The sequence below is a fragment of the Diorhabda carinulata genome, chromosome X (assembly GCF_026250575.1).
Source record: "Diorhabda carinulata isolate Delta chromosome X, icDioCari1.1, whole genome shotgun sequence".
Taxonomy (NCBI): Eukaryota; Metazoa; Arthropoda; class Insecta; order Coleoptera; family Chrysomelidae; genus Diorhabda; species Diorhabda carinulata.
In genome coordinates, this window is record NC_079472.1 from 48800207 (window position 1) to 48823150 (window position 22944).

At 30.2% G+C, this 22944-nt stretch overlaps 3 protein-coding genes across 4 annotated transcripts; 2 read left to right on the plus strand and 1 right to left on the minus strand.

Annotated features, from left to right (window-relative positions):
- The first annotated feature begins 1498 nt into the window (after window positions 1-1498).
- On the plus strand, window positions 1499-4921 carry LOC130902584 (cell cycle checkpoint control protein RAD9B-like). Its single transcript, XM_057814810.1, has 5 exons — window positions 1499-1825; window positions 1882-2135; window positions 2185-2455; window positions 3361-3541; window positions 3902-4921. Exons 1-5 carry the CDS (start codon window positions 1792-1794, stop codon window positions 4374-4376), a joined length of 1215 nt encoding a protein of 404 aa, XP_057670793.1. The 5' UTR covers window positions 1499-1791; the 3' UTR covers window positions 4377-4921.
- Window positions 4922-12833: 7912 nt separating this feature from the next.
- On the plus strand, window positions 12834-17191 carry LOC130902587 (peroxisomal membrane protein 2). Of its 2 annotated transcripts, XM_057814812.1 has the most exons (5): window positions 12835-13256; window positions 13331-13426; window positions 13695-13977; window positions 16029-16146; window positions 16979-17191. In XM_057814812.1, exons 1-4 carry the CDS (start codon window positions 13168-13170, stop codon window positions 16125-16127), a joined length of 567 nt encoding a protein of 188 aa, XP_057670795.1. In that variant the 5' UTR covers window positions 12835-13167; the 3' UTR covers window positions 16128-16146; window positions 16979-17191. The 2 variants fall into 2 exon arrangements, with proteins under 2 accessions (XP_057670796.1, XP_057670795.1); XM_057814813.1 differs by lacking the exon at window positions 16029-16146 and having other exon boundaries at window positions 12834-13256.
- Window positions 17192-18923: 1732 nt separating this feature from the next.
- On the minus strand, window positions 18924-22112 carry LOC130902586 (importin-11). The gene has a single exon (XM_057814811.1). It carries the CDS (start codon window positions 22110-22112, stop codon window positions 19176-19178), a length of 2937 nt encoding a protein of 978 aa, XP_057670794.1. The 3' UTR covers window positions 18924-19175.
- Window positions 22113-22944: the final 832 nt, after the last annotated feature.

Genomic DNA, 22944 nt, shown 5'->3' on the forward strand with positions numbered 1-22944 from the left:
GAGAGAAAATAGTATATTGTCAGCACTTTAATAGAAGGACATTCTTCTTCTTTAAACTGTCCATATAGAAGTATTACATATATGGTGCGCCATAAAAGTGAGCATACAAGTGAAATTACATTATTATATGGGTGGCGGGAACATTTAATTATTGTAAAAAAATAATTAAGATTCGGCAGCCTTGTAATAATTATAGTCTATTTTCTTGAGGAATTTTTAATAAACATAAAATTTGCAAAAGAAAATGCACAATGACATAATTATTATTACTTGTTTACGTAACTTCACAAATGTACATACGGCCAATCTAAGATTAATTTAATTAAGTTTATTTTTATGAAGAAGAAAACATGTGAATATATAAATCCTCAATAGTACTTGAGATGTATTCTACTATTAAAAAATGGTTTTAGGTTAGAATTAAATTCTTTGCATATATCATATATGTAATACTCCTATATGGACAGTTGGTATTGGAAAAAAAACGTCCCTACGATACGGTGCTGACAATATTTATTTTCTCTCTGGTTCGAGACACTTTATCTATGCTGCGCATGATTGTATTACATATATGATTCTTTGCGCTTGATTGGTAGCACAAGCACAGAGCTAGAAACTATTTTGACAATATACCGGTGCTGCCGTAACTAGTCACTCGTGTCACAAATTTGCGAGAGAAGGAGTACATGACAAACTAAAATTTCCATATCACTGCCAATTAAATTACTTCCTTTGGTGATCTTTAACATAGTGGGTCAGAAAATCGCGTAACAAAAGATGCGTCAAAATACTGATTGTCTCACTCCACGTGCATTCCGCAACTTCTGATTGTGTCCTTTATGATGTACAAGCAGAAAGAAAAGTAATACTAAACTACATTGATAAATAAAAGATATTTATCTAGGTTACTTGAAGAAAGAACATTTGCAGATAATCTTAAACTCAAGTGGAATGGAATACGAGGTGTTTTAAGCGTTGAGATAAATATTAAAGAATGACAAAACAGGGAATATAAAGCAAATTCTTTGAGCAGTTATGTTATAATTTGTAAGTTATTGAATTTTTTTAGTAGAGTGCATAACTGATTTCTATTAATGTAAAAGCGAAATACCTTCTGCGGCGATAGTAAAATATTTGGTGGTGAGGTACAAGAATGCTTCAAAAATACTTAAAATATCTCATACCACATCAAATAATGAGATATATTCCAATGATTTCATTCTGCGTTGCTTGAGTATTGAAAATTCCGCAAATCCTTTCAATCCTCAATTCGACCCACCTCTCGACAACGTTTGTCATGACGTCATGAATGACGTTCTCGCCAAGATGTAAAGACTACAATGTGTGTTCTTCCCGAGGGCTAATTTTCGACTACTTCTGCGCATCTCTAAAGAGCCAATGAGAATTCGCTCCCAAATTGGCGCTTACCAGCTGGTGCGCTATAGCACACCTTGTAGTCTTTACATTATGGTTCTTGCAGCGACCAGAACGATCATAGCTGTTATGTGCTACGCCCAGCAGGGTATTTCAGGCGCCGTGAACGATTAGTGGAGCACCGAATGCTATATTTTATACATTGAATTATAGCCACAGAACATATTATACTTAGGGAATGTTCTGTGGTTACAGCATATAACTTTGAATATTTTTTCATTTTAGTTTATCTATGGCATAAGATGATACAAGAACATAGAAATAAATATTAAACCTAAAATTTGAAATTTTTCTTAAGAATTAAAGAATAAAGAGTTTTAGTGAGGTATGATAATGAAATAAGTTGAGGAAAATAAAATGAATTGTATAATTCCAGGTCCGAATTTGAAAAGTAATATTTTTGTTTAATTACTATTATTATCATCATTATTTTGTATTTCATTTTAGTATTTGCAAAAGCACTTCAAGCTCTGGCAAAGATTGGAGATGATTTATATGTTGATGCATCTAAAGAGCATGTTAGTCTTATAACATTAAATTTAAGAAAAACTGTATGTGTTCATTTTAATTTGTTAGATATTTTTTTTTCAACTTACGAAGTAGATATAACTCAAATTGCTGATAAGTCCCAAGGTGTATCTTGTAAAATTCATATGAAAACTCTACTTCCTTTGTTTAGAGGAACCAATCTGGAAAAAAAGGTATGTTCAATATCAAGTTGTATATATTTCCAACTTAGGATTATTTCAGCTGGATTATGTAAAAGTAGAATATGATAATAATAGTGATTTTATAGTATTTAAAATGAAATATAAATATGATGATATTTTAATGACTCACCAACTACATTTAATAGAACCCGAATTGCTAACAATCGATATTTCTCCGGATTCTGGTTGTAATAATGTAGTAACAACCAGCACATTCTTCAATCAACTTCTAAATATGTTTAGTAATTCAGATGATGAGATTTTATTTGAAATTACTAAAGAAAAAGCTGTGATAAGAAATTATTATGTAGGTAAGTAGTAAGTTGATAATTTTAATGTGTATAAATAAAAATAAATTTTCAAGTAACTAAAACTACTAAGTAAATGCCTATTGTAATCGTTCTGAATGGGTCAAAAACCAAATTGAAAATTATAAACAAAGATTAGATTCCAAGGTTTTTCCAATAAAAAGAAATTATTTAAATTTAAAAGATTTTTGTGGACAATTATTTTATATATTCTAGTTATGGTGTATGTGTTTAGAAGATGTTAATGCTATGTCATTTCTTTATTATTTCTATTTTCAAACTTTGGGAATATTGGATTCTCATTTGGGAGAAAAAGTATAATCTGTAGAACTGAATTGTATACTAACTTTGCACGTCACAAATAGGTATGATTCCTTTAGACTTTTTCTGTTTTTCTGAAAAGCAACTGCAAACAGAGAATGAAATTAAAATTGTGGAATGCCAATATTAGTTCCTAAAGAAGTTGGCATCGTACTTCAAAATTACAAATATATTGAAAGTTGTTCTAGGTTTATTCTACTTTTTGTTCACAAGTTGTATAGGGCTGAGAATAAAACTTTTAGAGAAATTAACAAAAAAAAAACATTTTAAGCTGGTACCACACTACTTTTAACTTATTTTGAGGGTTGTTCTGTATCGTTCTATATTGTTCAAAAATATAGCATTCAAAAAAATTATATATATATTATAATTTGTCTATTTGTCTGAATGAGTACTTCACTTTCTATAGTCTATAGGAAGGGGGCTTCTGTGAAAAGTATATCCATTCAAAAGAGTCAAAAGAGGTTGTTTGCAATTGAGGCTCGATTATAGTTTTCTGTAGTGGAGGGAGTTCTGATTGAACAATTTTATTTTGATAATAAAAAAATCAAAGAAACTGTCTATTTCTCTCAAATTTACGTTTATAGGTGCACCTGTGAAATCAAAATCAGTAAGAAGTCAAGTTAGTCCAAATGGATCTGAATTTAGTGTATTCAGAATAAATCTAGAAACTACTATTAATTTCTCTTTAAAACCATTTCGTACTGCAATACAGTTTGCAGAAGGTTTTAATTTGAATATTTGCCTCAATTTTGAACAAGGAGGAAAGTAAGTGTAACAAATCTATTTTGGCATTGAAGTTTCAAGAAATTCGTCGGTACTTAACCCCAAAAAAGTTTTATTCTGTATGTTATATTAATATTAATTGATATCTCCATCAAAGACAGTTCACATTTACTACAAGTGATACTAATAAAATTAATAGAAAATGTGAAATAGAAATGAATGACACTTTTTTAAATTGGTTTATTGTCTTTCCAAAATTAATTAGATTTTTTAGATTTCTCCCAGTCTATCTATCCATATATGCAAAAATACTTGATTAAGAAAGCTAAATACGGGATTAAGTTTGTGATGGAAAAAGGTTACACCTGATGTTTGTCAATATATTCATTTTATTTATTTTAGACCTCTTTGTGTTACGATGAAAAATCCAACATTTGAAATGAATTTTATGATAGCAACAATAAATCCTTATAATGAAAATCAAAGTATAGCAACTTCTTCTATACCTGCAAGAATAACGGGGGTGAATAATGATATTGCAAATGTAACAGCAGACGATAGGGAAGTGCTTTTAAATGAAAATTGGGATGATTTTAGTATGGAAACTATTGGTGAAGGAAGAATAGCAAATAAAAAGTCCAAAAAAACTTTTCCATTTAATGAATTATTAGATAGTACAAAGGAAAACAGAAGAAATTCAAATGATGAAAGAAGTTTAAACGGTTCTTTGAAAAATTCAGCTGATAAAGCTGTATTGAATACCTTGGAATCAAACTCGAGGAAAAAAGCCAAAATTGTTTTTGGAAGATGTTTTGAATCAACATTTTCGAGAGCTCAACTCGGAGATGTTTTAGTTTCTGATTCAGATTCCGAATAAAAATTTTCAGAATCTCATCATTTAATATCAAGTTTCAACAACTTCGAGTAAAATCAGAATAACATTTGTTTGTATTATTAAATGTAATACATCATTTCTTTAAAATATGAGATTTTTGGGTTCAAATTAATTAATTATTGTAAGTAAAATTTTATTATTGTTATACATTTATACATATTTCTTATATTGTATTTGACCATAATTTCAGTCCCAGACGATGAATATATAAGTATTCGAAAGCTCGGAAAATATACTAGTCTACTTTGGTGTTTCATTGCCACGTTCCCAATAAGAAACCACTCATATAAATTTATTTAATTTTTTATTTCTTAGACCTTTTGATATTTAATGCTAGATGTTCTTGATTTTAAGTCTCTTCTGTTTTAAAATATTTTTTTTCATTAATTCTTAAGAGATTCATGAAAAATTGACAACAGCGGTTTCTTATTGGGAATGTGGCAATGAAACACCAAAGTGGACAAACTTTAATATATTTCGAATACATAAGTATTCGAAAGCTCGGAAAATATATTAAAAGTAGTCCACTTTGGTGTTTCATTGCCATACTGTTGAATAATATCGCCGCTGTATTGGTTCGGCCTGATATTAGACGACTTCGTCGCGGTCGGTATTTTTGAAAATGTAAACAAACAGAATCAGATCACCTGAATGTTCCCTATGATGAAGATGTAAGTTTGTGTGTCGAATATAAACCGGTGGCTTTAATAACAATAAAATACTTTTGTGTTTGATTTGAAACCACAATCAGTGTCTGTGGTGGTGTTTATGGAGGAGGATTTTCTCCCTGATAAAGGGGTTACAAACAATAATAATGTAAATGATGATATTGGGCTATAAGAACAAGTTAATAGCATAGAAAAAGTGGCAACTCAACTGGTGAAAACAACAACCAGTTGAAATAAAATGTAATTAGTGATAAACAACAAAAAAGTAAGGTGTTTAATTTACAAAAACATAATCTATACTCTGATATTGTTTATAACACTCTACATATAAAACTCAATATTCAAAATATAATGTAAATTGGTAGTTTGAGGGTAATAAACTACGGTATACATAAATTCAGTAGCATAAATGTCTAAATATGGATATGTAGCAAAGAAGTGCGGTAGTAGTATATCATTGTGCATGAATTGTGGTAAAGAGAAAGATGATACGCATGTCTGTCGCGACAGTTGGGTACATGCATACATAATACAATATCCTCGACAAGAGCTGCACGGCATGAAAATATACAGTTATGGAAATACGAGTCCTGTCACAGAGACAGAATCTTATAGCCAAAAGCTTCATACCTTTCACAGAAATCGATGTTCTCATTTAGATTCGGACCTGAAAAACCAATTACTCAAGAATAATCTTAAACAAGAAAATTTAGCAGAAAAAGTTTTAATTGCAATTCAAAAGGTGCTTAATTCAGTAAATTCTTTGGAAGAACTTTCATCTATAGATGTCAAATACTTATATTAAGAAAACAGCATTTTCTAGCAATGAAGAACCAGTTCAAGAATCTACAACGATTGACGATGAATTTAAGGAATACCATTAATTTGAATATTCTTCAATGGAATGCATGGTCCGCTGTATCCAATAAAAACAGTTTGGTTAATATATTATCTAATATTAAAATCGATATATCGCTCTCAAATTAGAAACATGGTTTAATTCAAATAAATCCTATAAATTTCCTGGCTACTATATAGAACGTAAAGAGAGACTTGACACCACTGGGGTAGCAAAACTAATGAAAAAAAAAATATAAAATAGAAAGAAAATCTCATTAAAAATATACATGAGACCAGACGCTAAAATGAGTTCACAAGACTTCGTGAAACTATTTGAGAATGCGGAACAGTCCACTATAATTGGAGGTGATTTCAATGGACACCACAGCGTTTGGGGATCTTATAAAACTAATGCAGCTGGAACAAATATTGTAAATGCCTTAAACCAGATCAACAATATAATAATATTGAACGATGGATAGCTAACTAAGATATCAAGAACAACCAATATGTTGGCGATCGATTTAACATTCGCTACTGCTGACTGCTACTACTTATCAGACACTTAGGGTCAATCACTTTCCCATTCTAATTAATTTTCAGCATGTTGGTAACCAACTAGAAACGATAATATATTATCTACAAAATGAAATATTAATAAAGCTAACTGGGAAAAATATAACTCAGTTTTTCAAACATATTTTCATGAAATCCCAGAAACTTTCAGTAACATAAATGACAAATATAAATACTTCTTAGAAGGAATAGAAATCTCAGCTACCGCTGCAATTCCGGTGAAAAAACATCAACACCACCTTGGTAGGATTCTGAATGCTATGTGGCAGTAGAACACAGGAAAAAAAGGCTCGGAAACATTGGATCACCTTTTGTAGTAAATTGAACAAAAATACAGCCTGTACAAAATTATGGCAGCAAGTTGAAAGATTGCAGAGAATCGCAATAGGCTCTAATTCAAGTAACAAAAGATGCGAGAATTTAGAATGGGTTCAAGAGTTTATGAATAAAATCGCACCTTGTTCAATACTCCAAGTTTTTACAAACATTAACCAAGAAGGTGATACAGATGATGAATTATTCAGCAAATCCATAATTTATAGTGAACTATTGTTTGCCCTTAACAATCTAATAAATCATCAGCTGGTACAGATTAAATTACATACGACATGATCTGGAATTTAACGAATAACAAAATTATTTCTATTAGAAATATATAACGATGTCTGGATGCACAATAATATTGTTGAAGATTGGAAAAGATCAATAATGATACCTATATATAAAAACGGAAGAAATCCGAATTGAGCAGACTTATATCGACCTATAACCTTGCTATCGTGTAAATTAAAAACTTTCTAGAGAATTATAAAGCGAAGATTAGAATTTTTCATGAATTATGAATCGACACTTCCCTCTTGTCAAAATGGATATAGCACTAATGACGCTATATTAAAACTGGTGACAGATACACAAATATACTTCTCAAAAAATCATTACTTGGGAGCAGCATTTCTCGATAGTAAAGGAGCGTATGATTCGGTTGACTTAATATTATTATGAAATAAGTTAGTCAATATCCCAATAAACATTTTTTGTTATATAACAGTTGCCGTAAATATTATATCACCTCATTAAATAACTTAAATGTATATATGATAGTAACCGTAATATTTCTGTTACTCGTATAAACCCCTTAAAGAGCTTAAATGGGGAGTATATAAAGGTTACGGAAAACTTAGGTTAGTAACGCTATATAAACTTAGGTGTTTTAACCAAAAGTAACGAAAACATTTTGGCAACCACTATATAACTACTTAAAAATCCACGGTTGGAGCCTTTTAGTGGTCAAATGTAGCGTTATATATGTTACTGTTATGGCTCTTTTTCTTATTGGGTTATTATCAGCAAAATAAAAATTTATAAGATGGCAGATAAATATATATTATATACACGTTACCTATATTGGCGTATAACATTTATCTTAATTAGGCGTTTTTAGCATTGCAGTGACTTAAATTTCATGGGGGAAACGGTTTTTACTGCTAACATGGACAAGATGCCTTGAAAAAACGCACAGGCCTTTCAAATATCCAACAATAAATAATTTTATTTCTTAAAAAAAATTATTTTTTATTTTATTTTTAACATAGATGCTAAATAATGTGGCCAAAGATATTCGTGTAACCACTATTTAACAGGGTGATATTAATTTTGGATTCCATGTCGTTCAAATAATTTTAATTTTCGTTTTTTGAAGGCATAATGAATCGTCCTTTTTCATTTGAGTAAACAATCATGGCGGAATCATTGTATAGTAATTTTACAAATAATGGAAACCTAAAAATCACTTATTGTGATCTTATATAACCGATAGTAATGATATATAACTTTGTGGGTTATATAGTAGTGTTTAGAGTTACTAGTAGTGTTAAAATAAAACTTAAAGCCTCCAAGGATCTCGTATATAATTAAAAGTAACATACGTTATTGAAAGTGTTGTTATATACTTAAAGTTAGGCAACCCGCGCATGCGTTTTCAATAACTGACGTGAGAGCAGCTGAGTTTTAAAGAACATTTCAAGTTTGACATTGGTTAACAAATGTTTGATATAAAACATAACCTTAATTTAACTAAAAATAAAACGTTTGCTATTAAGAGTATTAACCGATGTATATAAAAGAAACGGTTGTCCCTAACTTGCTTACCAAAAGTTTTTTAATAGGATATATAAACACTAATAAACCCTATTTTTTTAATTGTGTTTAGAAACACTATTATATAACTCAGAGCCTATATAGTTATATACTTTAGGTAACGGAAAACCTTATATAAATTTGTTATAAACACATTGGTAACAGTTACTACATGTTTTATTAAATGGTGATGGAAACAGTTATACCACTTCTTTATATACCCACAAGTTACTGAAATTTTATAAAACCGTATTATAACTGTGTTACTAAAAGGTGATCTTACAAAACTTCGTAACCTTTTTATATAATTTCATTACCTTTATATAGTCTTTATATAACTAGGAATCACCATAAGTTACAGAAAATGTTTATTGGGATTGGAATACCAAAAAGATTTTATAATGTAATATGTAACCTATTTACTTACAGAAAAGTTTATGTCAGATCTATGAACAATTCACTTCCCTAGAAATACCTCCATAGGATTACCTCAAGGAGCTGTGCTTTTTCCGTTAATATTTGATATATTTACACTACAAGATGCATTTGTAGTGTATAATTCCGAAAAAACCTACGCAAATGCTGTAACAAATCTAAAGCAATGGGTTATTTCTATTACACAGAAATTGGACTCATTAGGATTTCAGGTTATTGCAGAAAAATCGAGTATTATGTTTTTTAGACGACATAATTTACTACGTTACAATAAACGAGATTCAATATCCAGCGCCAACGTCTGGAAAAATGATCATCAAATCCTACTACAGACAATCAAAAATAATTGAAAACATTTCGGAATTAAAAACAGAAAGCCAATGAGCTACCCATAGAATATGATATAAAAATTTTTGAGAATAAAAGCACATATCGGACTCAGTCATAACGGACATGTAGATAATCTAACAAAAGAAGCCTTCAATAATGGACTGCCAATAAATAACAAAATAACTGTGGAACAAAGTATTAATCAAACAAAAAATTAAGAAATCAACAACGTATACACAATTACATCCAGATATTTCCAGTCAATACTGACATAGGTAGTATGAGTTACCTCGAAGTAACATTCAGTATAAGTAATCTTAGGCCTAGACCGCACTATGGTTAAACCGCTGTGGTTTTTAATCGCGTGAATTTGTGCCCCTAGAAAACTAATACAAGTGGCCGCACCTGCGGTTTTTTCCCGCGACTGATTTTAAAACAGTGATTTGCTACAAAATGCTCGCGGGTAAAAACCGCGGCAAAATTTGTAATCTATAGAACTTTGTTGACGCGCACGCACTGGCGTAAACGCGGGCGAAATTTTGTATCCAAGAAGGTGATGTACGGACGCACAATTTGTAAAATCTTATCGAAGCTGGCTACTGACATCCTATAGTAATTAAAAAATTTATCAGGATGGTCTCTTAAGCTTTTATACTTCTTATGAAAGAAATCTTTCTCAAATCTACGCCCAGTAAGTGGATGGATCCAATATTTTCGAAATTTGCGTTGACGTCTTCTTTTTCTATTTCTTATTATCAGAGCAACAACACATACTGCTACCTTGAAATCCATCTTCAAACTGCGGGTCGTTTCGTGATTTTTTATCGTGGTCTCAAGCGGTTTCGCGGTTGTAGCGATTAACCGCTTGCTAAAAAAATCGTAGTGCGGCTTCAGCCTTAAGTTGTACATTTGCTATCCAGCACACCTTTATAAAATAAATATAGTAGATTCCAAATTGTGCGATAGTTGTAACCGTATATGCGACTTGGAACACATTTTTTTATGTAATAGGTATATGCAGCATAGAGAAGAAATGAAATAATAAAAATCGATGTTTTACTTCCATTCATCTTAATGAGCTTACTGGCTTAAATAAAGCGACTGTCTCCACATTCTATAAAAATTCATTAGAGATTGCAACTAAAACAATAATCTAGTTAGTTTCGTCTCTTCTGTTACTCAACCAAAGAGACCTGTTTCTACCTGCACCGTGGTCTACCTTGCCTAGATGTGAAACATATAGCCTTAACCCATCCAATGCGATAGTGACACAACAGAATGAAAGCAGCCTTCTTACTCGATGCATACAGTATATTTTTTAATGCTTTCATCACGTTCCGTTCTGTGATAAGAGCCGTTTTTTGTGTTCTATTGTTTCATCTTTTTATTTGTTAAAAATGTTGTAATCAACGAACGAACGAATTTCCACGCGAAAAAATCTGTTGCCGCTTAGAGTGAAAATAGAAATGCTTATACGTTTACACCTTGGAGAGTCGTTTGAATCCATATCACGTTCATTCAATGTCAGTGACTCAACTGTACGATCGATAAAAAAATGCGAAGATAAAATAATGGGTGCATTTCACTATATAAGCATTCACGACCACGATATTTCTATTTAGTCCAGAGCGTTATAATCGTAAACCCAAGTAGAATGGCTTACAAGGCATTTTAAGCGTTGAGATAATTATTAACGAACGGCAAAACAAAAAATAAAGCGGTAGCTTTAGGAGGTTATGTTATAATTTGTAAGTTATTGTAATTAACTTTTAGTGGAGTGCTTAACTGATTTATATTAGAGTTAAATCAAAATATCTTCTGCGGCAATAATAAAATATTTGGTGGTGCGTCACAAGAATGCTTAAAAAGTACTTAAAATATCCCAAACCACAAAGGATCGTTGTGAGCGTAAGTCATGTTATTCATGTCGCGACCACAACGATCGTAGTCGCTATGTGGAACGCCCAAAAGAGTATTTCAGGCGCCGCCAACGCTTACTGGAATACATCAAATGTCGTTTGTAGTTTCAGATTCACTGTCAGCAAAAATTGTTCGTAATCCAGAATAGAAAAAATGGAAGTGGTGTTGTGTAAATGTTCAGATGGAGGATTTTAAGCATCGGATGGTTGGTTCATTAAATTTAAAGTGAGACAATAATTGCATTAAAATCGTTGGAGAATTTACAGTTGCAACTGTAATATTTCCAGAAGAATTTGCAAACATAGTAGCTGAGTTGGGCAAGTATTTAATGCAGATGAAACTCCACTGTTTTAGAAAAGAATATAAAAAAATATTCAGTTCTAAAAGCGAAAAGTCTGCCACCGGATTTAAGACAGCTAAAGATAGAGTTACACCGCTGCTATATTCTAATGCCTCTGAAGATTTTGTCGTTAAATTACTGATTTTTTTTATGCTAAAACAAAGACAACCTGCCAGCGTTTTGGCGTGCTAATAAGGAAGCGTGGGCTACAAGAGCTATTTTTCTCCGAAATTGTTTTGTTTCTCAGGTTGGCACTTATTTAAAAAATAATTTAGACTTTTAAGCAGTTCTATTTTTGGACAATGCATCCTCGATAACTACGCATTCAAATATAAAAGTGACATTTGTACCTACTAAGGAATAATTCAGGCCTTTAAGCTCTATTACTGTAGATGATCCTTCAAAATCATATAGGATAATATGGGATGTGATCCTGACATGAATGTTCTAGAATGCTAGAAGAAATTTGACATAGCAAAATGTACCGTAATCATGAAATAATCATTGGAAGAACTGAAGTCATATACAATGAAGTCTTGCTGGAAAAAAACTGTGGCCTACACTGACTGAGAAAAATGAAGAAGAATAACTAAGCAAATTCAAACTTTGACTGCAAACATAGCCGAAAATGCGTATGGAAAAGGACGAGATGGGTTCGAACAGATCGAGTTTCTTGTACCGCAAGATGAAGATTTGAATGAAACCCACTTAGAGGAAATGTTAAATTCGAAACGTGACATTTAATTTGAAAAATCTTATGAAGGTTTCAGAATGGCAAATTAGCTTTGTGATTTCTTTATGAAAATTGATCCCTCTATGGAACGAAGTCTCATTTTTAAGAGGTAAATTGCAAATGTCACTAGAGAATATCATTCTGAGTTGAAGGAACTTTTAAAAACTGGCAATCAAGAAAAAATTACAAACTTTTTAAAACCATTGTCTAAATATAATATGTTACTAATCAATATAGTCATAAATTTCAATAGATTTTATAATATATTGGTTATTATTTTGTCATCTTGGAAAATATTCCCTATAACCCGTATAAATTACTATTCCATATTCACGGATTACTTATGTAATCCTATAAAATGTATAATAAATAAGAAAATAGCTGACTTTTTTTAAAGTAACGATTCGAAGGAATATCGATTATTTGATGAAACCACACCGATACTATCGAATATTTGCGTTTGTCAAACAGCTGATTACGATAGTGACAAACAATAAATGATAACTGTGAATTGAATTCATAACTTTGAAATTTCCTAAACAATTATTGCAAATTAATTTTAAAAATGGAATAGACAAATCATATACGATTATCTATTAAAAATACTTGTACACTTTCAATATCAATAAGAAAAAATTATCTCACTAGAAACTTATGTTTAAATCTGATAAGGTTGTAAAGGATGCAAACGTAATCTCCGTTATAATAAGTTAACCTTTGGCTTCGTTATACTTTCAATGATACGACGAGTATAGTTTTCTATTTTTTTGCTACAAAATTGAATTACCCTATAAAATGATTTTGTCAAAGCCAATTCTAAATGCTTTAAGTTTTTATTTTGGACAGTTATTTGAGCATCCCTTGAGAACAAAAGCCATTACCTGGTAAGTATGGAAATTTCTACAGATAATTAGACAAAGTGAATCGTAATATTAATCATCTATAACATATCTTTTAGTTCGGTAATAGCCACTGCAGGTAATTATGCATCTCAAAAGCTATCAGGAGACAAGACATTAAACCACCACAGCTTATTAGCCTATGGCTTATATGGGTAAGTACCATTTAGTTACCTATGGAGTATTAATTGGATTAACTAAATACTTTCCTTTGATCTTGTTTCTTCAAATTTTCTTGTAGTTTCTTTGCTCTCAATGCTAGGATTTAATTATGTATATCCAGTTATGAATCTTATCTTTTCATATAGTCTACTTTTATCCTTTCTAATATTGTACTTTTCTTATGTAGAAAATATGTGTTAGAATTTAATTTCATAGGAAATTACTTATATATCAATATAAATTAATATTTAATCATTTCAGATTAATTTTTGGTGGAACAATTCCTCACTACTTTTATAATTTCCTAGAACGAACTATATCTGAAGAAGCTTCCTTTGCTGTAATTAAAAAACTTCTAATAGAGAGACTGGTCTATTCTCCCTTGTATCAAGCTTTCACATTATATGTTTTAGCCAGATTAGAAGGAAAAGATCATAAAACAGCAATGCATCAATTACAGGACTTGTATTGGTTGGTTCTTAGCAGTAGTTGGAAATATTTAACAATTATTCATTTGATAAATCTCAGCTTTGTGCCACCTGTGGTAAGAATATTATAAACATTAAAATTCTTTCCTCAGTTCAGTTTCTTAGTCATAGACCTTGTTTAAATTATCTTTATAAAATTGATCAATTTGACAGTTTTTTAATTTTTACATTAGTTTCCCTTGTTATCTACACAATTATTATAAGAAACATCATATATAATATTACTTCTTCATCAATTATTATAGCACTTATTGATAGAAGATCTTTAAGAAACTGTCTTAAGCAATGTCATTCCATGTAGTGGCTGGACGGTAACAACTATTTGATCCTAAATTTATATGAACAGCTGATAAGAAAGCCAAAACTGTTTTAAAAAACAATAATACACCTGAAAAAATTGAAACAAAGTAGGATGAACAAATACTATGATCAATTGACAAACTAAACAGAGCTTAAACAACAAAATATAAAACACCTATCCCTACCATATGTACAAGGACCATTTTTTCTTCAAGCATATAATAATACCTTTTCTTTTTTTTGGCAACATTACTGATGCAATAAAGAATTGGTCAGTTTTAAATATTTCATTGGGAAAATGTCTGATTGAACTGCAATACAGTACTCCATAATTAATAGAAATTACTAATTTCAGTATAGAAACACTTATTCCAACAAAATTGTGCAAATTACCTATGATATTTTTCAAATATATTGGTAGATAGGATATGTAACAATATCTATATACTTAAAGATAAAATAGTATATAATTGCCTTCTACTCCTAGCCTATGTCACAGAAGTCACAAACGGCATGATACATTATAAAAACATTTCATTAATTCGAAACGCTAGAAAATAAAAGAAGTAATATTATATGATATTGTAGTAACTGTGATTTTATTTATATAGGAAAATACTTAAAGATAAAATAGTATATAATTGCCTTCTACTCCTAGCCTATGTCACAGAAGTCACAAACGGCATGATACATTATAAAAACATTTCATTAATTCGAAACGCTAGAAAATAAAAGAAGTAATATTATATGATATTGTAGTAACTGTGATTTTATTTATATAGGAAAATACTTAAAGATAAAATAGTATATAATTGCCTTCTACTCCTAGCCTATGTCACAGAAGTCACAAACGGCATGATACATTATAAAAACATTTATTAATTCGAAACGCTAGAAAATAAAAGAAGTAATATTATATGATATTGTAGTAACTGTGATTTTATTTATATAGGAAAGAGATGTGGATATTTCGAAAGTACATTAAGATGACATCAATATGATAAACCAAATAAGGCTGAAACAGAATCAAATACAAAAAAGAGAATTTAAGAAAGAGATCTAAAATTTAATTTAAAATTTATAACTTAATTCTATAAATTTCAAATTAGCTATAAATATTTATTTGTATAGAAGAAATGCGAATTTTTACAATTGAGGATAGAATATCATGAATGTTTGAAATGAATTGTACCTTCATATTCTCTATTAATTTATATATCAGGGTTATCAAAGTCGAATATTTTTATAGAAGTAAATATCAAGCTAACGATAAAACTCTTTATGAAAACTTAATTGAAATTAAGAACATTTATTCATGTAAATATTAAGATAATTTCATACAATAATATATTAGGGATGTTTCTGTTGTAAAGGCTAAAAAATTTTCAACAGACGATGCAATATTTTCCCAAGTATTTGTTTTTAATGATTTATTGTGAAGGCACATGTCGTACTCATGAGCTCTACCACACACAAACACAAGAGATCCGCACAACGATACACATGCGCACAAAAATAAATGTACTCAACATTTACTCAAGGAGTGAAGAAAAGAATCATGGCCTCAAGAAATTCTCTGGACGTACACGTTTTAATTCAAGGAAATGCTAAATTTTTATGCTCCTTTTGAATATCTTAAACTATTTAAATTAATATTATCATTACTATTTAAGTATTCCAGTCGCTACTGGAGTTTTCTTTATTTATCGAAAATATAAACAGATAATATTACAAGTACTTTTAAAAATATTTTTCAATACAGTCATTCATTATTTTGCTGCTTAATAGAAAATTGTTTGTTTTGTAGCCATACATTTTTATTGAAATTCATCGTACCATATTGAGGTATGTTCCTCTAGGTTCCAAATCAATTTTCTTCAGTAAATTCATCATGAGTCCCATTTGATCATATATTCAACTATGTTGTAAGTAGAATCTTCATAATTTTTTTCTGGGTTTACTGTTGTGTTTGTTTATTAATCATTACCATGGTTACACTACGTAGGTATATTTTTTATTTATTTGAAGCAATTGATCGAAAATCGAATGGGCACAATGATATCTGTATGTTTTGTGTATTTTTTTGATAAATGGGTGTGCAATTTGTACTTGTGATAAAAACAACAATTGCATCAAATCTAATCATATTATTCTACATACCATTAATTTTAGTTGTTTATATATTGTTTTTGCTATTCATTCCATTTTTATATTTGTGGTGTCACATATTTTCTCCAAAAACTAACAGTATCCTCCTCATATGTCAATGTACAAAAATTTGATATTTTTTCATTTTCATTCTCAATAGCTCCCTAATAGTTGGGAGTGAAGCAGGGATGCCAGTTGGTTTGAAGTTAAAATCGTGAGATCTGTAGTAAGAAAGTAGTGAGAAACCGTGAAATTATGAAAAAAATCTCCGGGAATGGGAATAGAAGTATATTTTATTTATTTACCTACTTTTACAAAAATATGAACAATAGAAATATTTCTATCAACATCAATTTGAATATTGAATTCTATGATTTTAAAAATTTTTACAAGCTTTAATAATATATATTACCGGAAATCTTAATTAATTATTTCCCAGACGATGAATACATAAGTATTCGAAAGCTTGGAAGATATATTAAAGTTTTAAAGTTAGTCCACCACATATATATATATATATATACAAATGAGTGAATGAACGGTGTTTTTATTGCATTAAAATACATCAAAACTATTAGGTATGCTAATATATATTTTCATTATTTCTAGATGAGAGTGTTTATCACGAATATAATGGGATTTTTCTGGACAATATATCTAGCAAATAAAAGAAGACAACAACAAATGAAAAGCAAAAAATGAAAAGATATAAAAATCTTGTTGATGTTCTTATGGGTTTTTGGTTATATTTGTACTATTTTGTTTCTTAATTTTCCAATTTTATACTAAATGTATTTAGGGTAATAAAAAGCTACTTATTGATTTTGTATTTTCATATTTTCCGAAATTCCCATACATAACATCCTCTATTCCATAGACTTACTATTAAGCGAACTTGATCTAATTAACGCAGAAATAATGGAATAATGTGCATCAATTATAAGAAGTAGAAGTTTGCTTCTGACTGTGATTCTGCAATGTAGTTGTTAGTATTTTCTTGATAAAACATGGTCAGTATATTCGTATGGCGAAATAAGAGAGTAATAAAACTTGTTTGATGCACTTAAGATTGGTTATTAATTAATAAACCCTAAACTTGTAATTTTTTATATTTATCATAAACGTAGGCAGATATTTTCAATACTAATGTCCCGAGTCAAATTGTCGATAATTTAATTTTCTCGAGTGCGCGAATGCAATTTGACATGCACGAGAGGGCATTTTGGCAGACTATTTCCTGAGAAAAAGTTACTTTAAAATAATTGTACAAACACCATCGTCGGCCTCCAGTAAAGTTGTATATTCTAATTGCATTTTCAATAATTGTTCATTTTCTTAAAATATAAAATTAAAACCAAATGATGTTTATTAATCCTAGACGAAAATTTGGCACTAGTGCAAATTATCGATAATTTGCACTAGTGCAGTATTATCGCTGAAACTTGATCGTTGCTAGGTAAACATAAAATATTACAGCTTTTTGGTTGGCTTAAATTTTTCGAAGGAAATAGTCAAAAATAATCTCGACTGTTCCCATAGAAACCGATAAGTTCCAGTTTCCACAGATTTACAATGCGAATACCTCCAGCATACTTACGAAAAATTAAGTGTTATTCATGTAATATTATAATAAAATACATACAAATATTCCGATAACATAACCCAAAGTTTTTCATTACTATCTTGTTTCGGCTCCTATAATAGAAAAGAGCCAGTTTAAGGTGATAACACCCCAAAATAAATTTTTAATAACCAATCTTCGCATATTCAAGCGAACCGTACCTAAAGATTCTCTCTCAGCAGTACTTCTGCCCGAAAATATATCTGAAAAAAATTCAAGAAGAAAGGCCAAGTGAAATAAATGTACTCCAAATGAAACTTCTGTCTATGAGAAAACCATAATTCGACTACCGAAGCCATTTCTATGTACTTGACAACTGGTATTTATCTCTTGGAAGTACTTTTGGGATATCAAGTAATAGCACATAATACGATCATAAACAATCAGATATGATATAGCAGTTTTAGCTAACCGATATTGCTGTTAAACCTGGATAGCAGTACTCTCTATCCAACGGCATCGAACTCAGATTCCCATTTAGAAGAAATAGAGCTCTACAGCCTTCAACCTCTAAGAAACAAATGTAAAATACACAAGAACATGAGCAAATAAATTTGCAATTCTACATTTATTTATCCAGATATCCACCACAGATAAAAGATAGATCAGAGTATAGAAGCCTATATAGAAAGGCAAATAAACAAATGTGTAAATAATAATGCGGTTGAACTTGAACATAAACATAAATTAGCTACAAAAGAGTTATATAATATGATTGAGTTTGGAAATACTACAATTATTGGATCTTTTTTAAAGGTAACTATAATTTCAAACTGTATATCTTTGAATGCCAAATCAAAAAAATTTGAGTGATTGTTAGGACAAAATTTCAATATATTATATATAACATTTTGTACCTTAGTTTATAATAAGCCATTACACTACACCAACAATTACTTGACGTCTGTTTCAATAATCAAGTAAATTTCAAAATTTTTGTAAATTTTATTATTAAAATAATATTACATAGCAGGTAAATGAATAGGTATAACAAAAATCAATCAAAATATGATTGGAAGGATCGAAATAAAAACAAAAAATGTGGTTTATTATATAAAACAAAATTAGCATTTTTTTCAGTAACATGTACTTGTACACACACCAAAATAATCAAATAGCTAAGCAAGCATGTTATAGCTATTTATGTCATAAATTAACACTATACAATATAAACATTTTTGCAATTTATAACGTTATATATTCTTTAAGTTGTGATAAGCTATCCTCATCTATAGTTTGCAACAAAAACTCGTATTGTTGCATACCAACTTGACTTTGTAATTGAAAGATTTGTGATTGCAGATAATTTTTTAGTACAACTGTATGAACCGGATCGGATAATATAAGTTGTTTTTTTCTCTGGTTATGATCAGTTGTATAGTAACAGTCTCCACCATCAAAATCGCTTGGACTTTGTCCTTCTGTCAAGATAAGAGAATCTGTTAGTAATCCGTTATCTTCAGTTTTAGTAATGTCATTTAGAGTTTCTAAAATATTCAGCATGACTAGTCCGAATCTTTCAAAGACAGCCGCACTTTGTGTGGTTAATAAATTAGCAAGAGCTAAACCTAAAAGTTTTCTATGATCCAGTTGAGATACATTTCTCATTTTATCCAACCACATATCTAATAATTTTCTCAAAAAAACTTGTTCAGTTTCTCCATGTTTTTGGGCCAAACTATTTATGACTCTAGTGAATATTTCATGTGATGACAATAAGACTCTAGATATGACGCACAAATACATTGAAGTAATAATTGGGTAACTATCGCCAATATATATTCTTTCAAATATTCTCGGTAATATTGGTAGAGCAGTCTCAGCTCCAAGTAAAGGCGACGCTCTTAAAAATGTCTCGACTAATCTCATAAGCACTATGATCCCTTCATTCTTTAAATCAGACATTAAACTATCACACATCTGCATGATACGGACGCCTTGTGTGCGCATTACTAATTCTGGATCTAGCAGTAAGTGCACTAAACATATTATTAAACAATGCCTCAAAGTTTCTGTTGAATATTCCATTAAAGGCCACATGTTGCTAAATAGTTGCATCAGAGGTTCTGTCATGGCTGTAGAATATTCTAAAACTGTTAACCACAATTCTAAACAATCTTCCAACAAATATAAACTCGCATGTTGAGAAACATCTGTTCCCAATTGAATTATTGGTAATAAAAATGGGTTCAATTCTGGTTTGACTCCTCCTAAAGCTTTAATAAGTTGAATCAAAGTGGTAACTACAGCACATCTTAACATATTATGCTCTTCACTTTCCTGCCATAGATATGGAAGATATTGAACTAGTGAATCTAATTCTAACTGTAATATACTACCCATTCTTTCTATTAGTAATGTCATTACATTTAAAACTTGCATCTTAGTTTCACATTCCCTAGCTTCTTTTAATAAAATGAAAAGGAGATTGAAGGCAGTAAACATATAATCTTTAAATTGTTCACAATTGAATTCGAAATCGTCAATAGCGTATCTTAATGTAGAGGCTGCTGTTAATCTCACTGCCATATCTTCTTTTGGATCGAGCAAGTTGTTAATACATTCATATAAAACAGGTCGTAACTCACTTGACATTTTTATTCCACTCCAGCGACCGATAAGAGCAGTTACCCTTCTCCTTATAACTCTATAATTGTTGTCTTTTATTTTCAATTCTTGAAACAGAGTATTTACGAACCATGAGTCAAAATCTATTTCATCATAAAGTTCAAATGCACATAGACCAACTGCATTGTAGACAGCATCTTTTTTAAGAATTGCTTGCATGTCATCAGGGGAAACTAAAATGTTTGTTTCAGCAACTAATTCTAAAATAACTGGTATTAAAGTTTCTTTATATTCGTGAAATATAGTAACAAATAATGTATCAGTACTAGGCCTCAAACTATATTTCCAACTATCACCACTTTCATCATTTGAAAAATCTTCTGGATCAGAGTCCCATGTATCTAATTCATCTTGTGTTAAAATGAAGTAATGTCCAATTAATTTTCTGCACATATCAGCAACTCGATCAGATTGAAAAAATTCCCCCTTGATTTGATTTGCTCTAATCGTATCAGAATAATATTTACTATCGGAATATTTTGTAGTTTTATATTCCACACATAATAGAATGTTTTTTATTAGATTAAAACACTGTATGAGAAATCTTTCAAAAACGAAATTGATTCCTTCATCAGTAAATAGATAGTAAAAAGTAAATTCTAAGCTAGGTAATATAAAGTTGATAAAAGAAAAAGGATGAATGTGTAGAACTGATAATAATACTTTGGTTAAATGAATAATAAATTTTTCACACAGTTCCAATACATAAATTCCTTTTCCTTTAAGCTGTTTTCGAGATTGAAGTACAATTTTAGCTTTCTCAAATATAACTTCCATAAAAGACATACAACTTTCACTTTCGTGTGGTTTATAAAACCCATGCATTGACAATTTTCTCAATATCCTCAATGTTAATAAAGCTTTCTCTAAATTCATTGTGATAATTTCAACATTTGCATCTTGAAAAATATCCCTGACAAAAGTTTCAGTATAATTGTTCCATAGAGTTAAAATGAAATTATAAATATTTGAAGTAAACTCATAAAATATTTTTCTATCACCTGCCAGTCGTTTTGTAGCTATAGCTTTAACAACATGATGTAGAGTTAGAAGAGACCTGTGTTGAATTAAAGTATTAGCATTTTCTACCGCTGTCAATAATGTTGGAAATAGATCTGGCCATTCTGTTGGATAATCAATCCTAGCTATCTTAGAAATCAAAACAGCTCTTTGAACTGCTATCTGATTAATTGGTTCAGTAAAGTCACTCAATAAACCTTGTTTAATACTATATTTTTCAGATTCGGCTATTGCGTTTGGAGCATTTTTACGCCAATATCTATCTACGCCATTTTTCATAGAAAGTACAGCTATCCAACGCACATTTTCATCAATAGAATGATTGGTAATTACATTAAATAGGGTTGTGTAGAAACCTGCTTGAGTTTCCCATTCCTTCAACTTGGATTCGGCTGGCTTTAGTATTTCTGGATTTTGACTTGCAGCTCCTTGTAAAACTTCTACTACCAACATATTTGGTGAATTTACATTCATATTGAAAATGAAGAAATTTTAATTAAACTAAAATGATTTAGTATATGGCGAATTTCATAAATCAGCTTGTTTGCATTCTTCAACTGCAACAAAAATATTGTTTTAGTATTCAGACAATGTATATAAGTTGAATCTAAGAATTATTTAGACACTGAGTTATGTTATCTAATTTAAAAATATTACCATCACTTACTATATTTATTCAAAGTATAACATAATATAATTAATTGTAATATATTGCATTAATATACCCACCTTTAGCTTAAAATTAATTTTTTGGATAATTTGTTGAATAAATGAATGAGCACTATTTGTTATTAGGTTATTTATATTGGGAAAATCTGAGACAATTTTACTTGTTTTCAAAAACTGCTATTTCTTTCCACGATGTTTAGGTCGATTTTAAATAACAAATAGATTACGTCTTTATAATTACTTTTCAAATACACACGCTATTTCCAGTGATAAACTTTTCATTTAATTTATTGTATGCACAATACCTTCTGACACTTCAATCGCGACATTGTTTTCGGGACGTGATTTTACAGGTTATGTTGTGTTCAATAAGGTTCAATCCACATATGTAATACTCCTATATGCACAGTTGGTATGGGAAACAATGTCTCTACGCTACGGAGCTGACAATATTCATTTTCTCTCGCGTTTGAGACACTTTATCTATAATACGCATGCTTGAGAATGCGAAAACTGAGCTGGAACCGAGCGGAGGATAGAAAAATCGTTGCCATTCTGTCTTCTTTAGTCGGAATAGATTCCACTTATAGAAGTATTACATATATGGTTCAATCAGTTCGATTCATTTTCTTCTTTT